Source organism: Pleurodeles waltl, chromosome 2_1, assembly GCF_031143425.1.
Source record: "Pleurodeles waltl isolate 20211129_DDA chromosome 2_1, aPleWal1.hap1.20221129, whole genome shotgun sequence".
NCBI lineage: Eukaryota > Metazoa > Chordata > Amphibia > Caudata > Salamandridae > Pleurodeles > Pleurodeles waltl.
In genome coordinates, this window is record NC_090438.1 from 741,214,154 (window position 1) to 741,234,381 (window position 20,228).

The 20,228-nt window shown below is 45.7% G+C and overlaps 1 protein-coding gene across 1 annotated transcript in view; it reads right to left on the reverse strand.

The window, feature by feature from the left end:
• The window catches only part of CDYL (chromodomain Y like), a 347,146-nt gene that overhangs the window by 60,996 nt on the left and 265,922 nt on the right, over positions 1 to 20,228 (reverse strand). Inside the window, exon 6 of the mRNA XM_069217515.1 lies at positions 5,233 to 5,376. Coding sequence (XP_069073616.1) covers positions 5,233 to 5,376 — 144 coding nt within the window. The remainder of the gene's footprint in view (positions 1 to 5,232; positions 5,377 to 20,228) is intronic.

Consider the following 20,228-nt stretch of genomic DNA (forward strand, 5'->3'; position numbering starts at 1 on the left):
ACCGATTCCTCGAGATCTCCTTTGTGTTGAAACCACTGCCTGCGTAGGCACCACTAAAGAGCCCTCATGTGCCAGCGTGCATGAGTGACCAGCAGAATGCAAGAAGCAAACAGACCGAGCAGACGAAGGACCTTAAGGACTGGAACGACCGCTCCATTCTGGAACATTGGAATCAACTCCTGAATGTCCTGAATCCGCTGCGGCGGAGGAAAGGCCTGATTCAATGTTGTGTCCAGTACTGCCCCTATGAACAGGAGGCACTGAGAGGGCTCCAGGTGAGATTTGGGCACATTCATCGAAAAGCCCAGATCGAACAACAACTGAGTTGTCGACTGCAGGTGACGCCGCAGGAGCTCCGGAGACTTGGCTTTGATCAACCAATCGTCCAGATAAGGGAATACTGCTATTCCCCTTCTTCTGAGCTCTGCTGCAACCACTGCCATCACCTTTGTGAAGAGTCGAGGTGCTGAAGTAAGACCAAACGGAAGGACCGCAAACTCATAATGTTGCGACCCCACCACAAACCGGAGATAATTCCTGTGCGACTTGAGGATCGGGATATGAAAGTAAGCATCCTGCAAGTCGACAGACACCATCCAATCTCCTTCGTTCAACGCCAAAAGAACCTGTGCTAGGGTCAGCATTTTGAACTTCTCCTGCTTGAGGAACCAATTCAAAATCCTCGGGTCCAGGATTGGCCTCAACCGACCATCCTTTTTGGGGATCAGGAAATATCTTGAATAACAGCCCTGACCCCCTCTCCTGCTCTGGAACCAACTCTACTGCACCTTTCGACAAAAGGATTAGCACTTCCCGTTGTAGTAAAAGAAGATTGTCTTCCGAACAGAAGGATGGGCGGGGAGGGAGGGGAGGGGGAAACTCCCGAAAGGGAAGAGTGTAACCTTTCCCCACAATATCGGTGACCCAGGAGTCCGATGTTATTGACTCCCACATGTGAAGAAACTGAGACAGTCTCCCCCCTACAGGAGATGCATGCAAAGGGAGTGATGGAGGACTAAGGCTGCTTTCCCTGCTGCACCCCTTCGGAGGAAGAGGAAGAGGCAGACTGCTGCTGGGTGGCCCCTCCACTACGAATTCTACCCCTTCCCCTGAATGATCTATAGGGGTGAGCTGTAGAAGGTTGCTGTCCTGCTGCCTGGAACCTCGCTCGAAAGGAAGAGCCACGCCCAAAACCTCTAAACCTCCTAAACGATCTCAAAGAAGTGGAGGTGGATGCTTGCAAGCCCAAGGATCTTGCTGTGGCCCTACTCTCTTTGAACAGCTCCAAGGCAGAGTCAGCTTTTGTCCCAAATAGTTTATCCCCATCAAAGGGCAGATCGAGTAAGGTTGTCTGCACATCGGAAGAGAATCCTGAAGACCGTAGCCAGGCATGCCGTCTTGTCGCTATGGACGTGCCCATAGCCCTGGCCACAGAGTCCGATGTGTCCAGCCGAGAATGAATAACCTGGGTCGCCGCCGCCTGAGCGTCCGTCAAAGGATTAAGCACCTCCTGAGGCAATGCAGTGTGTGTCTTGGCCTCGTCCATGAGAGCATAAATGTACCTTCCCAGGATACAGGTAGCATTCGTTGGCTTGAGGGCCACGCTACATGAAGAGAACGCCTTCTTAGCAGATTGGCCCATTCTCTTGGACTCTCTGTCCGTGGGAACCCCTGGAAAAGATCCTGGAGCAGAGCGTGAAGAGAATGAAGCCTGCACTACCAAACTCTAGGGAGTCGGGTGTCTGGTCAAGAACGTTGGATCTCCAGGAGCCACCCGATACCTTCTCGCAACAGACCTGTTTACTGCCAAAGTCACAGGCTTCTTCCACACCTCCATTATTGGGTCAATGAGTGCCTCATTAAACGGAAGAAGCGGCTCTGCCACAGCTGAAGAAGGACGCAAAACCTCTGTCAGAATGTTCGTCTTAACATCCGCAGCTGGAAGAGGAAGGTCAAGAACATCCACTGCCTTCCTGACCACCGAATGGAAAGAGGCAGCCTCTTCAGTGTACTCCCCCGGAGAAGCCAAGTCCCACTCCGGGGATGTGTCCAAACCGCTAGCCGTGTCCAAGCCCTGCAGGTCTCCCAGGGCCTCCACAATCTCACCCTCTTCCAAGAGCTACTTCTCATACTCTTGCTCCTCTAGCAGCCTCAGAGCCAACCTCCTGGAGCGGAGCTTGGATTCAATCTTGGCGTCGATAAGGCGTCTGTGACGCCAAACACCTCGGACAGCATTGACCATCGGATTCATCCGACGTCCGATCCATCGGCGCCGTATGCTTCTTCAGAGTAGATGAAAGCTACGGCGAAGTCATCGGCGCCGGAGCAGTAGATGTCGTCGGCGTCACAGGCCTTCTAGGCGACGCCATCGGTACCGGCGCCGAACCAGCACTTCCCGAAGGAAGGAAAGGCATGAAGGGCATCGGTCTGTATGAAGCCGGAAGACCCATGTCACAGGCCAATGGACCCGAATGACCACCTCCCGGAGCCATGGTGGCAAAGATGTTGAACATCGCATTAAGAAATGCGGCAGGGTCTGGCCTGGCGCTGGGAATGCCGGATATCCCTGCTGAGCCAATGCCTGAGGTGAAACCGGCATTGATTCGGGCATCTCCGTCTGCGCCGGAGAGACCGCCGGCTCCTGGTGAGGATCGTCTTCGAAGACCGACAGCGGAGACGTCAGAGAAGTAGGAGTCGTCCGAGGCAGAGGTGTGACAGTCGGACTAACTTCCCAAGTCGTACGACGTCGAGCCGACAGCGACCTCGAGCGGGAACGGTCCTTAAGCGTCATGAATCATGCCGGCGTCGGGAGTCTCGATGCCGCCTGTGAGATTTCGATGACTTGGAAGAAAACCCACGACGATGATGTCTCTCCTTCTTCTTAGACCTTGCCAAGAACAACTTGGCCTCCCGCTCCTTGAGAGCCTTCGGATTCATGCGCTGACATGAACCGCACGCTTCGACCTCATGGTCAGAGCTCAGACACCACAAACAATTCTCGTGTGGGTCTGTGACTGACATTCGGCCTCTGCACTCCCTACAGGGTTTAAAACCCGACTTCCATGGCTGAGACATTTTAACACACGAAGTGAAACAGTAGCTCTCTTGTAGCCTCCAAGAAAAAAACGTTACTCGAAGGCATGGAAAAAAGGGAACTGACGTCTGCACGTCAACGAGGACCTCTTATGGCCTGGATGACATCATACGGCATCGCGTGGGAGTCGGGCAATTGTGACGTCGACGTGCAGAGCTAGAAGAACATTTCCGTTGAATGCTGGCGCGTGGGGAAAATTCTTTAGGTGAGGAATCCACAGGTAGTTGTATCCATCAGAAGTCGAAGAATGCTTCAACTTCTTAGATTTATTCTTGTGTCTCGACTGACCCAATCGCCTGAGGACTTTGAGTGGGACGACTATAATTGAGGACTCTGTGACCGATCACCGGAACAGGACTTGAAATTCTACTCGCCCAATCGCCATGGCGAGTCATGTTACCAGGTCAAGCTATTTTTAGGACTTACTCGCCTCTTTTGGTGAGTTAACATAGAACAGGTGTTTTTTTCAGTCAGAAAGTGAAGGAGGCCTTTAAATCTTGTTATTGTCACATTTGCTCTGAGTTCAGAGACAGAGCTCATAAGCCAGTTTGTCTTCAAATGTATTTTCCTTCTGAGTCCAGAGTTCCAGGATGTTATCAGTGTTTTCCTAACACACAACATTTAAATAGCAAAGTCATCTGCACAAACATTTCAAAATATATTTCAGTAGTTGTGATAGCCCATTGTTTGTACTTCTGTGTGATGAAAATAATATTTTAACAGGATGAAAACAGATCACAACACTTATCTTGGTTATGTGCAAAGAATAAATATGTTTTTTGAAACCAGATGTTCACAGATTTGATAATACATTATATAGTTTTATCAGTAAAACTGCAAATTAGTTGGAAAGGATTTTGGTCATCTTTTGGAAATTTTCTGTCTGTAAATAACGATGGGAGCACATCATGCTTTAGTAATATATTTATTAAAAGTGAGTGTTCAAAAATAAACCCTCCTGCCCTGGTAACAATGCTATTAGCAAACTAAGAGGCAGGTAACAGAGTAGTAAAATTTTTATGATTTTTCGAGGCCTGCGGAACCTTCCTCTCAAACAAGATCTCGACTTGCGGAGTCGAGCATAGGGCCACCATCAGCTTCAGGTAACGCCCCCTCAACTTCAGGTCATGGTCTCGCTCCAGGCACCAAAGACACACGACGTGCGGATCCATTACAGACTTCGCTCAATGACATGAACTGCAGAGCTTGCATCGGGGCTTCCTCTATGACACCCTCGATGCAGCAGAAGTTGAAAACACGAAAAAAATCTTTGACAAAAAGTTGAAAAACCCAGTCAAATAATGACCGAGGGGATAGCTCTCTTTGGATCAGCGCTTGGTGGCGCGGAAAGAAAAGAACTGCCATTAGCCCGCTGGGGTGGCACCTATATAGGAGCAGATATGTCATATCCGGAGCGGACTATGCCAACAACAAACACAGAGCCCATCAACGCTACCTGACGGCGCGCAAAGGTACTGCTCCCAAAATTATATGAATCCAGTCTGACACCTGGGGGAAATTGAAAGGTAAGGAATCTGCAACTAGATGACTATCAGATCTGTGGAATCGAAGAGATTCTTGTGGTTGTCAATTCTCACTGCCAAACTAACATTTCATGAGGAATGATGAGATTCTGACAATTCCAGAAGCACATCCCCTGAGCACACTATTTTTCCACCACACAGTCTACATCTCTAAAAGTGCTGACAACAGTCTCCCTTTTCTGAAAGAAGCAGATGAAACAATGGACAGGGTGAGAACACAGAAATAAATAACTGAACATGTGTAAAACTTAACCTTCAAAACTTTAAAGTCTGCTTAAAAGGATATTAAAAAAATGGCAAAGGTCAGTGATACATATCTGAGCCATGTGTCCAGAATTTCTTCAGTATAGTAACTATGTTTGCGACGCTCTCAATGCATTTAAAAACAAAGCGTTTGAAAAAAGTCCTCTATTTCGACCTGTACCACAAAAAGCCTACAAGAAGAAGCTTTGTAAAAACAGCATTTCTACAGTCAAGAATTATTGTCATAAAAGTGGGGTCATTAAGAAGAAGAGCAACCTCGAAGGTAAGATTTGTTTGTATATTCAGACATACAGCATTTCATTTACAACACATAAAAAAAGTCTGACTTACTACTGGATTGCAGGTCACAAGTTCTTTAATTCGAACCATTACTTCTTGCGTGAACGTCCCAGGCCAGAAAACTTGAGAGACTAAACCTTTTGTACATGCCTCCTGCGCAGTCAATTTTCTTCCGCTGAACAACATTTCATTTGCCTGAACAATAAAACATGATTTTGGTTAAATATCTTAAATGATAAATAGCCACAGAATGCAAACACAATATTATTAAACTGCTAAAAAAAACACAAACTCGAATGTAACAGCAATAGCCTCGTTCCCAAACACAGGGTTTCTGCATAAAAATCTAACTGCAACAAAAAATAAGCTCTTTTGTAAATTTGTAAACATAATATTCTATAGTTACACAATAGCACGATAAAAACAAAGAACAAACCAGCAATAGCAAAGTCAAAGAGAGCACTTAAAAAAAACTATGTTGCTTTTTTTAAATAATAAATAGAAACCTTTCATAAAGTATCAAAAGTAACGTTTATTTGAAAAGGAGATGTTCCAAGGCCTTTCAACTGCCAAAAGTCAGTGACATTTGAAAACTTTCTAATACTTTAATAAAAAAAATCTGAAAATGAAAAACTTCTTACAGGTTAGTATTGAATACTCAAGATATGTTTGCTCGCAGAGAAGTTGAGTCATTGTCATGAGATGCAGTATACCGTGCGCACAAAATGTTCTGCAATGAGGTTTTTTTTTTAAGATCATCTACAACTCCTCTTAAGTTCATAGATTCTCTGATCTTCTTTGAGAGGTAAGAACATATGAAAATAGAGCAAACTGTGGAGGAGGTGCTGGACTAACAGCTCTGTGCAATGAGCAATAGTTTCATTTGGTTCAGTTGATAGAATTCTGACTCATTCGCAGGAAAGAGACCTGTTCTTGCCCCAACACTATCCGACATCGTTATCACTGGTCTATACAACCACCTTCTGAGTTTTGGTGGGGATATTCCAGGGGTGGGCAGGAGGCCCAGCCCTGCTATTCATCCATGATGCTGTCCTGGCACACTGAGAACTAGCAGATTTTTTATCAATTTCCTACTGTATTGATTGGAAAAGGCATTCTGAATAACAGTCTGCAAAAATTAGAACAGTATGCCTGATTCTACAGATTGAGAATGCATTACAGTATCAGGTCCTGTGTTTTCTCATAATTAACTGTTTGCCCTCAGCAGTAAGATTTTTTTCAATTAATTTCTCATGTTCACACTTGAAGTAAACGATACTAACATACGGGTGTTAATAATTATATGATAAAAGAAGATGTACAAACATAAAAAGTGTTTGAGATTGTGTTTTCCACTGAATAACTGGAACACCATGACTTAGTAAATATTGTACAATCGATGTGCCTCTGCCTGAGTCAGCATAATGGTGATAAAGAATTTCTAATTTCTTACCTGAGGTTTCCACTGATTCTATTAGTTTTATTGCAAGGCTAGCAGCTGTACTCATAAGTTTGTGATATATGCTTAACCAGTTATTGTATCAGTAAAGGTCACTTGGAGTTATCAGATAAATGTATTCTTATCCACATTATTTCCTAGAGTCTATTAACTACCATTTTAATAAACCAGAAGTCTATCACAGTGATAGACATGTAGAAGAGTATGATATGTAACTGGTGTAGGGTAGTATGGAATTTCTCGACAAATTAGAGAAAATAAAAGGCTTTTCTTACTGTGCGGACTCCCGATCTAGCTTTAAAGGACAGCAGAAAAAGTGTCCTTAACTCTTAGTTGAATTGCTGCTCCAACTAAGGGGTCCAGAGCTAAAAGAGGTCGGTTTCCTGATTTGGCCTTAAGGAACAGTGAGGATTTAGGTCTGCTGAGAAAAATGTGCTTTGTCTCCTGTGAGAGTATAGCTTCTGTCTGATTTTTCCTTGATGTGGTCATGTCTATCCTCAAGAAGTTGACAGCCTGTGGAGGACTCCTAGTTCCTGATATTACTGCTTGTAAGAAACTGGGTTATTAGTTGAGAAGGATGAGTAACCACCTCAAATAATGATCACAATCCTTGTCAGGGTGAAGTCACAAAATAAACCGGAGATCAACCACCTGGTAGCACAGAACAGATGGGCTTTATTTAGAGGCACTGTGTAAAGCGTTTATGCAGTAATAAAGTTGAAATGTGAAACAATGAAAAAATCCCAAAATGAATTAGAAGCATAGGATACAAAGTAGGAAACAAGCTTAAGCCAAAAAGACAAACATCTAAAAAGGAGAAAAATATATATAATATTTTAAAGTTTAAAGTAAAAATAGTGACATGAAGCACAAAGTGGCAATGGTAGTCAATAGTTGCAGTAGAACAGGTCCTAAGCGCAAACTGACACTGAACGTGATGGCATACAGTTAGGATACACTAAACAGGCTCTTCGTAGTCAAAGATTTTACCTTCTGACTTTAGTCCTTTAATTCCCATTCCAACACAGGAGTACATTCCTAAACCACTTCCGCCAGGACCTCATGGGAGGCATTTAGAGACTCACAGGTTGGCAGGCAGAGTCCAGTCCCGTTCCAACTGCTACTGACCATCCTAGCAGTTGCAGGGTAGGCTTCTTACAGCTTGTGTTATCTGTGTAGCTTGAAAAGGAGAGCAGCCTTATGACACGGAGTCCTCTTCTTTGTCATGGGTACAAGGGAGAGAAGCCAGTCCTATAGTGCTCTTCTCACGTTTAGACAGAAGGTCCAGTCCTCTTCTGATCTTTCTCAAGTCCAGAAGTGTGGATGTCACATTTATGCCTGGCACAAGCTAGTGGGTGGCAATGACCCCCTGACTATGCCTTAACCATTTTCAAGATGGCCGAAGTGTTCAGCTTTACTAGTGTGTGTGTGTGTGTGTGTGTGTGTGTATGTGTATGTGTGTGAGAGATACACACTGTGGTAACCCTAGTGTCTTCCCACAATGAACAATAAGCTCTAGCTTTAAGCAATCCTTCTACCCCGAAGAAACTCAGAGTCTGAAGTGTGATCAAACAAAGGCTGAACTTCCAGTAACCAGTGTGTGGATAAAGACAAGTTGTTTTGGCATTCAGTTTTTCTCCTTTGAAGTACATCCCAAGAGCCATGTGAAAACTCCCCAGTACATCTGTCAAGCAGTTCTCAACTGCTCCAGAGGGATCTGACATTGTGATGTCAAAAAGAAGCCCATTGTGATGATGGTCTGACTAGCTCCAGTGACAAAAAAAAAAAGATGAAGGCCTAGGCGTTCGCTACATCTGCGTGTGACAGGGTAGACCTCTTTGAAGTCAATCAAGTCCTGTGCCCACACAACAGGCCATCCTGTCAAGGGCACAGCAACACCTCCCTATTCCCAAGACGTTTGTCCGTGTCATGGGAGCAAGTTCACAAATCGTTCACGCCAATTAAAATGCTAATTACTGGTCAGCACAAGTGGAGGGAAAAATGCAAATTTAGCTTAAAGGGACTTGAAGCATGCCAAAAGTAATAATTCCAAAATATTTACTACAAATGTGATTTCACCAGTGAATTGGGCTTGCAATAAGTATTTCAAAAGTGCAGAAATTAAATTTGGAGTTGCTTCCTACCCAGAGATAATATTTAGTAAATAGTTTATCCCAATGCGTTTCAATGGAACATCTAACCCTTCTACAGTGAAAATAGCTTTCAGGGCATTTTCACTGTAAAGACATGTTTAATATTAAACCAAACCCTTACATGCCCTACTTGTAAGACCAGGGCCCCTGCATTATTAGCAATAAGGCCTAGTCCGGGGGGGTGGGGTGGGGGAAGCAAAATGGCCGACAGGACGTGCTCCTAGTGAGCTCCCACTTCCCAGCTATATCCTACATTGATCCTGGGGTGCCCGAGGTGATAAGCCCCCCCCCGTATTATGGGACGGCACCCTGAGTGTGTCGCTACGCTACGGAGCGGCGCCAAATCTGACATTTCGGCATCCTGTTCGGGACTGTGTCCGTGGGGCAGCTACCGGGCCTAGGAGGTGTTTGCAGCAGGCTGGCAACATGGTGCACGCTGTTGGGGGTCGAGGTCTCCTCATACGTGGCCCCCAGGCTGCATGTACTGGACCTCTGATGAACTTTGGGGCGCCCACACGCTAGCATTGAACTATGTGAGACAGCGCTGTCGGGCGTGCCCCTTTGGACTGGTGACCCACCTGGGAGCCGGTGTTTGGTGGACCCTTGGTTGGGCGGCTGAAGACCTGTGGAGCCGCAAGAAGGAGGGGGCCGAGTTAGGCCGGAGGAACTGCCACACAAGTGGGTAAGGAGTGGCCATTGCACTGACTTCGGTGGTGGGGGAACCTCATTTAACGGCCAGGGGTTTGGATTTGGGCCCACCACGATGAGTGGCATTGGACTTGCTGGGAGGAGATACTGGTGGTGCCCAATTCTCTCGAATCTGAGGCAGTGCGCTGGGATACGGCGTACAACGGCACCCTGAATACTGGAGAATTAGACCCTGAACTGCTGGCAAAGTGAACCCGGGCATTTTGCCTTTTCCCTGAGTCGTCAAGACGGGGACGCTGTTTGGCCCCTGGGTGGCGGCGGAATCGGCGGACAGAAGCGTTGCAAGGTAACACCATGGAGCAGTATACCACTCCGGTTCCCTTGCCGCAGCGCCAGACCCGAGTGGGGGGAGGTTGGGGGGTGGAGATGGCCTGAGTGAGCCAGCAAACACAGAGGAGCCATCACAAGCTGAGATTCGTGTGGCTATTCAAGGTTCGAGGGTGGCCCCTGAGGGAAAGATAGAGTCGGTGGCAGTTGAAGTGAACCTTCTTCGGGCGGACCTCAGGAAGGTGTCAGACAAGGTCAAAGTGGCGGAGGGCTCCATCGTGGAGTTGCAAAAGGAGGTGGGGGTCCTGCGCAAACAGATGGTGCAGGCAAACTCCACAGTAGTATGGATGGAGGCGAGGTTGGAGGATCCAGAGGGCAGGTCCCGGCGGAATAACATCAGACTGCTGGGATTCCCGGATTGTGCGGAGGGGTCCACAGCTGAAACGTTCATGGAGAGTTGGATCAGAGATGTGCTGCAGCCGGTCGGGCTGTCCAGGGTGTTTGTGGTAGAAAGTGCTCATAGGGCCCTCATCGCGCCTCCTAGGCCTGGTGCGCCACCGAGGGCTAGCATCGCCCGCCTTTTGAACTACAAAGATCGAGACTGTATCCTGCGGACAGCCAGGGAATCTGATAGGGCGGAGTTTGAGAACTGCAAAATATCCATTCATCCAGACTACACGAACAAGGTACAGAGCTCCAGTAAGGGGTTCCTAGAGGTGAAAGCGAAGCATTGTGCCATGAACATTAGATATGTGCTCCAATACACATCGCATTTAAATGTGCTTTCAGGTGGCAGGTCCCACTTCTTCGAACGACCGGAGGAGGTATGGCGATGGCAGGAGATGTGGGACAAAGCACCTCCGAGTATGGCAGAAGGGCAGGTAGGGTGGCTCCTGGGCCTTCTGGATCAGATGTCCCGGATTGGAGAACCAGGGACGACATTCAGCAGAAGGATGCCGTGACTCAGGCGGCGGCCACAGATCCTGCCCACAGAATTGTGATGCAACAGGACGGGACAATAGCTGTTTCGACTGGTGGATTGGCGGAGGGTTCGAATGTGGAGCTGGAGCGGGGAGCGGAGAGGTTCTCTGCGCGGGGCTGAATATGTTACTCACGGCTGGAAATTACAGCTGTGCACTCTATATGGGGGTTGGTGTCAAAGTGAGAGCACTCTCTTCGTGAGGAGGGGTGCAGCTGACCCGAAAGTAAGGTCCTGGTGGGGTGTCATTTAAACATTTGAATTATGGAATGTATTGGACATTGGGGGAGGTATATGATAATATCAATCTATGCTGGGTTGGTATTCAGGCCTTTGTTTGCTGAGCCGGGGTGGTCACTCCACGGTTGTGGTAGGTCTTCATATCTGGGTAGTTGGAGATTATGCTCTTGCCCTGGCAGCAACTATAGCATGGAGCTACAGTATGGTTTGTTGTGCTTGGTTCACAGTTTATCCTGGGTGGGGGCTGGGGGTATGGGGCATTTGGTTGGTGAAGTTTATCAACATTTGAAGTTTGCCTCAGCAGTGCAGGTGTATGGGTGAGATGGACTAAGTGTACTTTCCTGGTCTTCCCCCGGCTATGGGTAGGTCAGGGGTGGAGATCCAGAGGGTGGGATGGAGGTTAACTATCGGTATGGGTCGACAGATTAACATGTTGACATGAAATGTCCATGAGTTGAAGAGGTATACCATGCGCTACAGGGTACATTCCTTTCTGCGGAGACATATGGTTCATATCGCCTGTCTTCAGGAAACGCACATGACTGAGGAGGAAGCACAGAAATTATCCAAAAAGTGGCGGGGTCAGATGTTCTCATCCTCATACTCCTCCTATGCTAGGGGCGTAACCATATGGGAGGCCCTGGGGGTCCCGTTCACCCACATGTACAGTGAAGTAGATATCGAGGGTAGGTACGTTCAGTGGAGGGCATGTTGGATGGATCCCTATCATTATCCTTAACACTTATATTCCTTTTATGCCAGAATACCAGAGATTTTGGGAGAGGGAATGGATGGGCCTATTGTGTGGGCTGGAGATTATAACTGTATACTGAATGGGGAAATGGACCGTCTCCCGCTGAGGCTGGGAACTAAACCCTTGATGGTGAAATCTCTAATAGAAGTTATGAGTAATTTAGGATTACGGGATGGATGGAGGGAGCTGCATCCGGAGGGTAGGGAGTACACGAGCCACTCCAAAACACAACACCTATAGTCGGCTGGATCGGTTTCTTCTGGGTGGACTGAGCAGCATGACGGTCTTGGATGTCACACACTTGGGTAGGTTCTTATTTGATCACATACCAGTGTTGATGCGCCTGCAGTGGGGGTCTGATGCTTCTGGTTCAGTACGTACCTGGCGCATGCCTGCAGAGTTCCTGACTGACGCGGGGTGTCGGGTCAAGGTGGGGGAGGCCACAAAAGACTATATTGACTTTATCCGGAACACAATGACGTCTAGAGGTATTGAGTGGAAGGCTCTAAAGGCGGTCTTGCGGGGGGTCTGCGTAGGTACCGCATGCGGGGTACGCAGACAAATGGAGACAGGAACTCACAAGTTTGGAGGTGAAGTTAGTGCCTCTGCAGCACCAATCGCCAAATATGAGAATAGTTGAAAGGGAGGAACTCAGGTTGAGGAGGTTAATAGCTGTTGGGACACGCTGAGAAGGGTCACACTCAGGACATATAGGCAACGTCTACACAGGGAGTGGGACAAATCTGGCAAGCTGTTGCAGTGGATTTTGAAACGAGAGGTGGAGTCGCCCCCCATTGTGCACATATACGAGTGGTGAGATGATCACTAAACGCTCGGACATCCTTCGGGTGTTGATGGAGCACCTTCAGACGGTATCGAGAGCTGGTGCGCCACCTCCATATGATGGCGTGGGGGGATTTATGCGGCGGATGTGGCTTCCGCGTTTGGGGCAAGAGAGTAGGGATGTTTTGGAGGCTGCTCTTACTGTGGAGGAAGTGAGTGAGGCAATCAATGCGATGACCAAATCTAGAGCTCTGGGGGGCTATGGTTTCCCGGTTGATTTGTACCAGACGTACTCCCTACTCCTGCGGGAGAAGTTCCTGGTGGTGTTTGAGGAGGCCCAAGACTGGGGCCTATTGCCAGAAACCATGTGCCAGTGCCAGGGCATTGTGTGCTTGATGCTTAAGCCTGGGGACCCCTCTTCCTATCGCCCGCTAACCATGCTGAATGGTGATGTAAAGATATTGTGTAAGATCTTGGCTACTCCGCTTTGTGGGGTGATTCGGAGGTTGGTGCACTAGGATCAATGCGTGTTCATCCCCGGGTGCAGCACGACCTATAATGTGCATCGCCTAGCACATGTTCTGCATGAAACTGAGGAAGTGGAGGATGAAATGGCACTAGTGCCATTGGACCTAGAGAAGGCCTTTGACACTATTGAATGGGACTATCTCTTAGCGGTGTTGCATGGTATGTGGTTTAGCCCAAGTTTTTGTGCATGAGTGAAGTTACTGTTCACTGCCCCTAAAGCCCCCTCTGCGCGGGTTCGGTGGGTGATGAGTTATTGGAATCCTGGGAGATTAGCAGGGGTACCAGACAGGGATGCCCGCTCTTGCCACTTCTTTTTGCCCTAGCGGTAGAACCGCTGGCGATCTGGTTCTGAGAGGAGCTTGGACCCTGGGGTATCCGGATGGGGCAGACTACACACATTGTGTCCCTATATGCAGATGATGCACTGGTATAGCTTCGGGGACCAAGTGCTTCTGTGCCCTTGTTGCTACGGATGTTGGGTGAATTCGTAGAAGTCTCGGGTTTTAAGGTAAATAGGAAAAAGTCGCTCCTGTTTCCCTTGGGGTCCTACTGTGGTATCCCGCAGGGTGATTTGCTGAGTGTAGGACTCAGGTAGGAGGTTGAGCGTTTCCGGTATCTTGGCTTCTGGGTCACTCATATAGAGGCAGCACATAAAAAGCATAATGTAGAACGTGTGGTTGCCGGCCAGTCTTGTTCTGGAAAAGATTACCTCTTTCTGTAATGGGTAGGGCTGCAGTAGCAAAAATGTTGTACATGCTGCAGTGTCTGTATCTGGTTCAGAACTCCCTGTTTCCGCTGTCTGCTCTGCTTTTTCGCCATCTGGACAGTTTGCTGACCTCTCTAGCCTGGTCAACGTAGTAGGTTGGCGCTGCCTGTATTGCAGAGGGATCTCGAGGGGGAGGGTTGGTGATTCCCAACATCAGACATTATTACTTTGCGGCGCACCTGCAGCATGCTGCGAAGTGGATGACGGAGTCCAACAATTGGTAAAAGAGATTGTTTGCAGGACTGCTGGACGGACGGAAGTTGGCGCATCTATTGATGGCGAGTGGTTGGTCCGAGTTGGTTGTTCCCTATCTGGTCAAGGCCACAGCCTGGATTTTGGATCAGGCCGTTAAGACTGTGCTCGGACGGGAACCGTTCGATAGAGAGTTGAGGATATATGACTTGGCAACGTTTAGTGAAATGGAAAATCTGATGTCCATGGAGGGCTGGAGGTCGGAAGGCTGTAAAGTGGTTGGAGATCTATACCCTAACGGGGAGTTCATTTTCTTTAATGAAGCTCAGAACACATTCGGTCTGGGTCCTAGACAGTTTTTACAATATGCAAAAATGGAGAGTGTGGCTTGTGAGATTTGGTGTTGTTTTCCAATGGCCCCCAGGCCTTGACGGTGCTGAATGGCCTGATTAATTGGGGTGAGGGTTCACACCTGATCACCCGGTTCTACAAAGCCCTTCGGGTTGATCTCCCGAACAGGATGAGTGAGGCATGTAGGGCGTGGGAGCGTGAATGAGGGGAATGTCTGGAGGATGCTGATTGGGATCTGGCTTTATCACTGGTGCGTACGGTGTCATGTAATAATAGATTCAAGCTGTTGCATTTCAACTTCATGCACAGGGCATATCTCACGCCAAGGCTGACTAAACAGAATTGACCCGGGCTGCAGGGCGGGGTGTCCTAGGTGTGGAGGTTTTGGTGCCTCCTTCCTACATTTGACTTGGACCTGTAGAGTGGTATTTAAATTCTGGGAGGAAGTGGTACGGAGAGGTCACAGGACTGGGTGTGGAAGCGACACCACTGATATGTCTCTTGGGGGTAGTGACGAAACCACAGGCCGGAGTATCCCATAAAAGCTTGCGCAGTTGGCGTTGGCCAGGCGCAGGGTAACTATTGTTTGGGTGAGTCCCCAGAGTCCTTCAATTCCCTGTTGGTTGCGAAACTTGATGGAATGGGGCGCTGCGGAGGAACAGCATATGCGCCTGACACCCAGGGATGAGGGGGCATTAACAGATGTAATGGCCTGGGGCGTGTTGTTGTTGGAACGGTTCATTGGAGTGGAGAACCCAAATTCTGCAGGGAGCACGGAGGATGAGGGGGGTGTAGGTACGCCTTGAACCAATTGGATATTTGACGGCTAACTGTGGCAAAGACATGTTTCTACTGTATACAATCTGTGTAATGACTGGTCACAGAAGGATTCTTAGCGGGATGAGGGGCCAGGTGGGAACTTCATTCGCAGTGGTTGCCATTGTCTCTTGGCTTGGATTTATGTAAATGTGGACCTCTGGCACTGTAATATAATGATACAGTCATGTCTTGCGATAACCAGCACTGCGATGCATGTTTATTGTTGATCATGTTCTTCAAAACCAATAAAAACAGAGTTATAAAAAATAAAAAAAGGCCTAGTTCGGGGTCTGGGCGTGACAGACGTTATATTATTTAATTTATTTATGATAAGGTGTCACATATAGGGTAAGTCATCTATTACCCTAAGAGGTCGACTCGGATCTTTGGACTCAGACAGGAGAGAACATCCAATCAAATACTGTGAACCAATGAACATCAAATATATCATCCAATAATCAAAATATTCAATTTGGAGTCAATAATGTATATGCACCATGACCTATTTGCCCATGAATCACCACACCAGTTTAGTAAAGTTTATACATTTATTGCCCTTTAGATTAACAATGCTAAGATTGCGTAAATCATGAGCAAAACCAAATGACAAAAGTACAAAAACATCAGAGGCTGTCCAAAGCATCTAAAGAATCTCAATCTAACCAAAGCATTTATCATTAGACACTTAAAAAGAATGATACAGAATAAAAACAGAATCAAGTGAAAAATACAAACAGCATACATTTATTTTGTGCAGTGGAATTAATCACCATCAATTAATAAACAATCACATTTAGACACTGGGTCAGACATCCTTAACTAATACTCTAATTGGAAAACGTGTGCTTCATGCAAAACAAAAAATAAGACAAAAATTAATTTGGAAAACATACAACTATGGAGCTAACCAAAAACAAGCAGTTGGATTTTCTAAAGGAAAAAAACTTGCAAGAAAGACAAATGCACATTTGCTAAATCTCTCTTAAATGGATCAGCAGGCAGTGATGTCTTCATCAAAGGAGCATCTGGTCTTCATTGAGCAGCATCAGTATTTGAAACATGAATGGGGAAACAGTTCAGTAAAGTTTGGGCCTAATATAACTGAACTGAGAGAATCAAACTTCTTAACTGTTTCCTCAAAACGTATGCAGGAGGACAGTTTCATGTCCTTTTTCCCATAAGTTGTGGATTCAAAAGATACCCAAGTTTTGTGGATTTCTTTGGCTGGAATGGGAAGTAAGCACATTTGTTTCCCTCCTAAAAATTGCATCAACCGAAGGTTTGACAGGAAATGCCCCAAGACACAATGTAGAGACATCAAACTTTTTGCCCCCAAAATGTCCCTTGTTTGCAGTGTGGATAGCTGTGGGATTCAGCTATGGGCTTCTGCTGCCACTCAGGAAAACCTAAAGACTTTTATGAAAGCTAGAATTGTGTGACTTGCGTGGCTCCCACAACCTTTTCTGACCCCTAATGCCCTGCAGAACTCAACCTTGAAGTAAGATCACAGATTTCCCCTCACATAGCTAGAATCTGATGTGATACACCAAATCCCTATCACCAAGCATTCTTACAGTTCTCCCAGAAAAAACAGTACCCAATGTGTACGTGGACTCGTGACAGCAATAGATGAAAACTGACCATATGAAGTCGGTTTGATCTTCGTATGGTCCCCAGCTTAGTCCATTTGTATCTCCACCAGTAGGCCCAGCCACACAACTTGTATACCATCTATTTTGTGGACCCCAAATATTCTGAAACTTTCCCTAATAGATATGTGGGGTGAAATGCAAGAGTTAAGCCAAAGTATGTCATTTGTAAGGCATCCTGGGTGAGCAAATTTAGCAGGATCCATGCAAGCCTCCTCAACCTGGATTTGTCTAGGTCTGTAGATTTCAGAACTGGCCAGTATTTGTAAGATTCCCGGCTGCTGGCATGCCTGGAGCATGACTAGAATGGTCATTCACCATGGCATAGGCCAGATGTATGGTTGGGCTGCCCCACCCCATATTTTTTCATCCCAAAAAAAATAAAAACATTCTCGATGTGTTGTGGGCTCTCTGCCTTGCCATGGGGCAGATGAACTACCTCAGTCTGCCTCCAGAGGGTGGGAGTGGGCAGAAAAACTTTGAGGCTCTTTGGTCAAACCTGATGCCTGCACCCTCTCACCACAATTTTTTTAAATAAATATGAAAAAAGATCCCTGGTGTTTAGAGGGCTTTATACCTACTCTCTAGCAGATGCTTGTGGATTTAATTTTCACATTAGCAAATACACAAGCTTCTTGCGAAAATTTGATTGCAGATTCACTTGTTTCCAGTGCTGACCTACACAAAAAAATTGTCAAGTAATACAATTAGCTGTGCTAATTCCACATGCAAGCTTGGTTGTCAAGACTCTTTCACAGATTGAGTTTTCTGTGAATTAATGCTCTGGGGCTTTGAACGCAGACTCTTTGTCCTTTGTTTTTAAATCCCAGTGAAGTGCAGCGATACATTGTTGGTATGCCTTACAACTGACTCCGAGCCCTTTATACCTTCTGGGTATAGAGACTGCCCAGAACAAACTGTCACCACTAGAATGCGGTAACTGTCAGAAAACTAGGCTTCTTTTTATGTTTCACTGGAATTTTTGGGTGAAATTTTCTTTATAAAGCCCTTTCTCCACATTTGAATATTTCCACAAGAAATTTGTTGTTTTTATACCCTGCTTGGTGTACACTATTTCTATGACCTTGGGGTTGAAACAATTAAATATATTACTTATAATTATTTTGTAATTTTTTATTTTTTTTTCTCAAAAGAGAAGCACTTTTCCTCAAATTCACATCTCTTCTCGCACCTGAGAAAAACTTTACTTTTGCCACATGGGGAGTAAATTTCAAACTTTTCCAGCATAGGAAGTGATTAGAGCAGATGGTGAATACATGTAAACAAAGCTTGAGCTTTCTGCAGATTTGCTATTAAGAATTCAAAACGTATATATAATCAGATGGTAATATTGTTCCATCTACCCAGCACCTGGATCTCTTTCTTGCTTTGTCTCTTAAACTTGGGTGTTCAGTCACATGTAAATATTGTAGTTTTCTCTTTCCTGAGGAGTAGAAGGAAGTTTAGATGTATTATCATATGTTAAAGTACACCGCACAATGTAATTCAGAAGATGTAATTATAAGTATGATAAGTATGATCTGGAACTCCACTAGCAGATGACTCCATCTTTTTCCTATCTGTTTCCGTCCCAGAGTACTGGACCATGTGATATTGCACACCAATTTTGAGAGAATATATCCCTTGCTCCAGCCTGGCTTAGTGATGATCAAACTAACACTTATGTCCTTATCAGGAAAAGCATGGAAAATATAATGTAAATTCAGCTGTGTAAAATTACCCTGGATTTTGTTTAGGGTCACAAAATAAGCTTTCAGCCACACTGGATGCATCCTGGCCAGAGGTGCTTGATACTAGGGAAACAGTTCTCTTAATCTTGTTTGAACTCAGTGACTTTTGATACCACTGACCATGTCAAATGCATCTCAGAATCCATGTATGTAGAAGACATTTGCAATGTCTAGCATAATGATTTCTTTAATGTACCGTTTCAATTACCTTAACCTCACATTAGTCTGAAAAATAGAATTATTGCTAGGATTTACTGAACATTTTGCTCTGAAACAATTACTAACCTGTAGGGTGCATCATGCCATGGCTAGTTTTTTAGGTTGAGTGTGCAAGTGCTTTCTGACCTGTTATAAGTATTGTGTGCTTTTAACCATACCCATGTCACGCCCATCACTTTAACTCGTTCGTGGGCTTTCCTTTCAAAAATCCCTTGATGTCATAGGTAAATGCTCTACATTTGTCCTGCCTTGGGGCGGTTTTGTTAACGCCTTGCAGATTGACCCCGTTACATGGATTATTGCACCATTGCCGATATACATCCGCGTGGGTGAACAACTTTTTCCTTTTGTCTTACCCCTTCACGCAAATAGCGGCCATGGCGCTCACATCACGCACAGTGAAAAAAATGGGCTGGTCATATTGTTCACACGGTTACCTTACTAGAGTCATTTCTTTTGGCTCTCCCATAAGTAGGTTCTATCTCCAGAAAGAACATAAATCGCCAGAGTTATTTTGACATTTTTACATTACATGCACTTTTTGATTTGTCTAGTTCACGTTCTTTGCAGCAGGCATATTAACCCTTTGAATTACCTTACGATGACTCCAGGGTTCCACTAGACAAAAGTATGTTCTCTCTCCAGAAAGAACATAAATCGCCAGAGTTATTTTGAAATGTTTAAATTATATGCACTTTGTGTTTTGCCTAGTACTCGTTCTTTGCAAAAGGCACAATAACCCTCTGCGCTACCTTATGATGACGCCAAGCTTCCATTAGACAAAAGTACGCTCTCTCTCCAGAAAGAACCTTAACCCTCTTTGCTACCTTTTCATGAGTCTAAGCTTCCTCTAGACAAAAGTACGTTCTCTCTCCAGAAAGAACATTAGTCGCCACAGTTATTTTAAAATGTTTACATTATATGTGCTCTGATCTGCTTAGTACACATATTCTTTGCAGTAGTCACACTAACCCTCTGCGCTGCCTTATGACTCCAAGCGTCAACTAGACAAAAGTACATTCTCTCTCCAGAAAGAACACTAATCACCGGAGTTAATTTGACATTTTAACCATAGATGCACTCTGTGATCTGTCTAGTACACGTTCGTTGCAGCAGGCATATTAACCCTCTGCTCTATCTTATAATCAGTCAAAGCTTCCACTAGATAAAACTATGTTCACTCTCCAGAAAGAACATTAATCACCAGAGTTATTTTGACATTTTTACATTATATACACTCTGATCTGCTTAGTACATGTTCTTTCCAGCAGTCATATTAATCTTGAGCGCTACCTTATGATGACTCCAAGCTTCCACTAGACAAAAGTAAGTTCTCTCTCCAGAAAGAACATAAATCGCCAGCGTTATTTTTACATTTTTACATTACATGCACTATGTGATTTGCCTAGTGAACTTTCTTTGCAGCAGA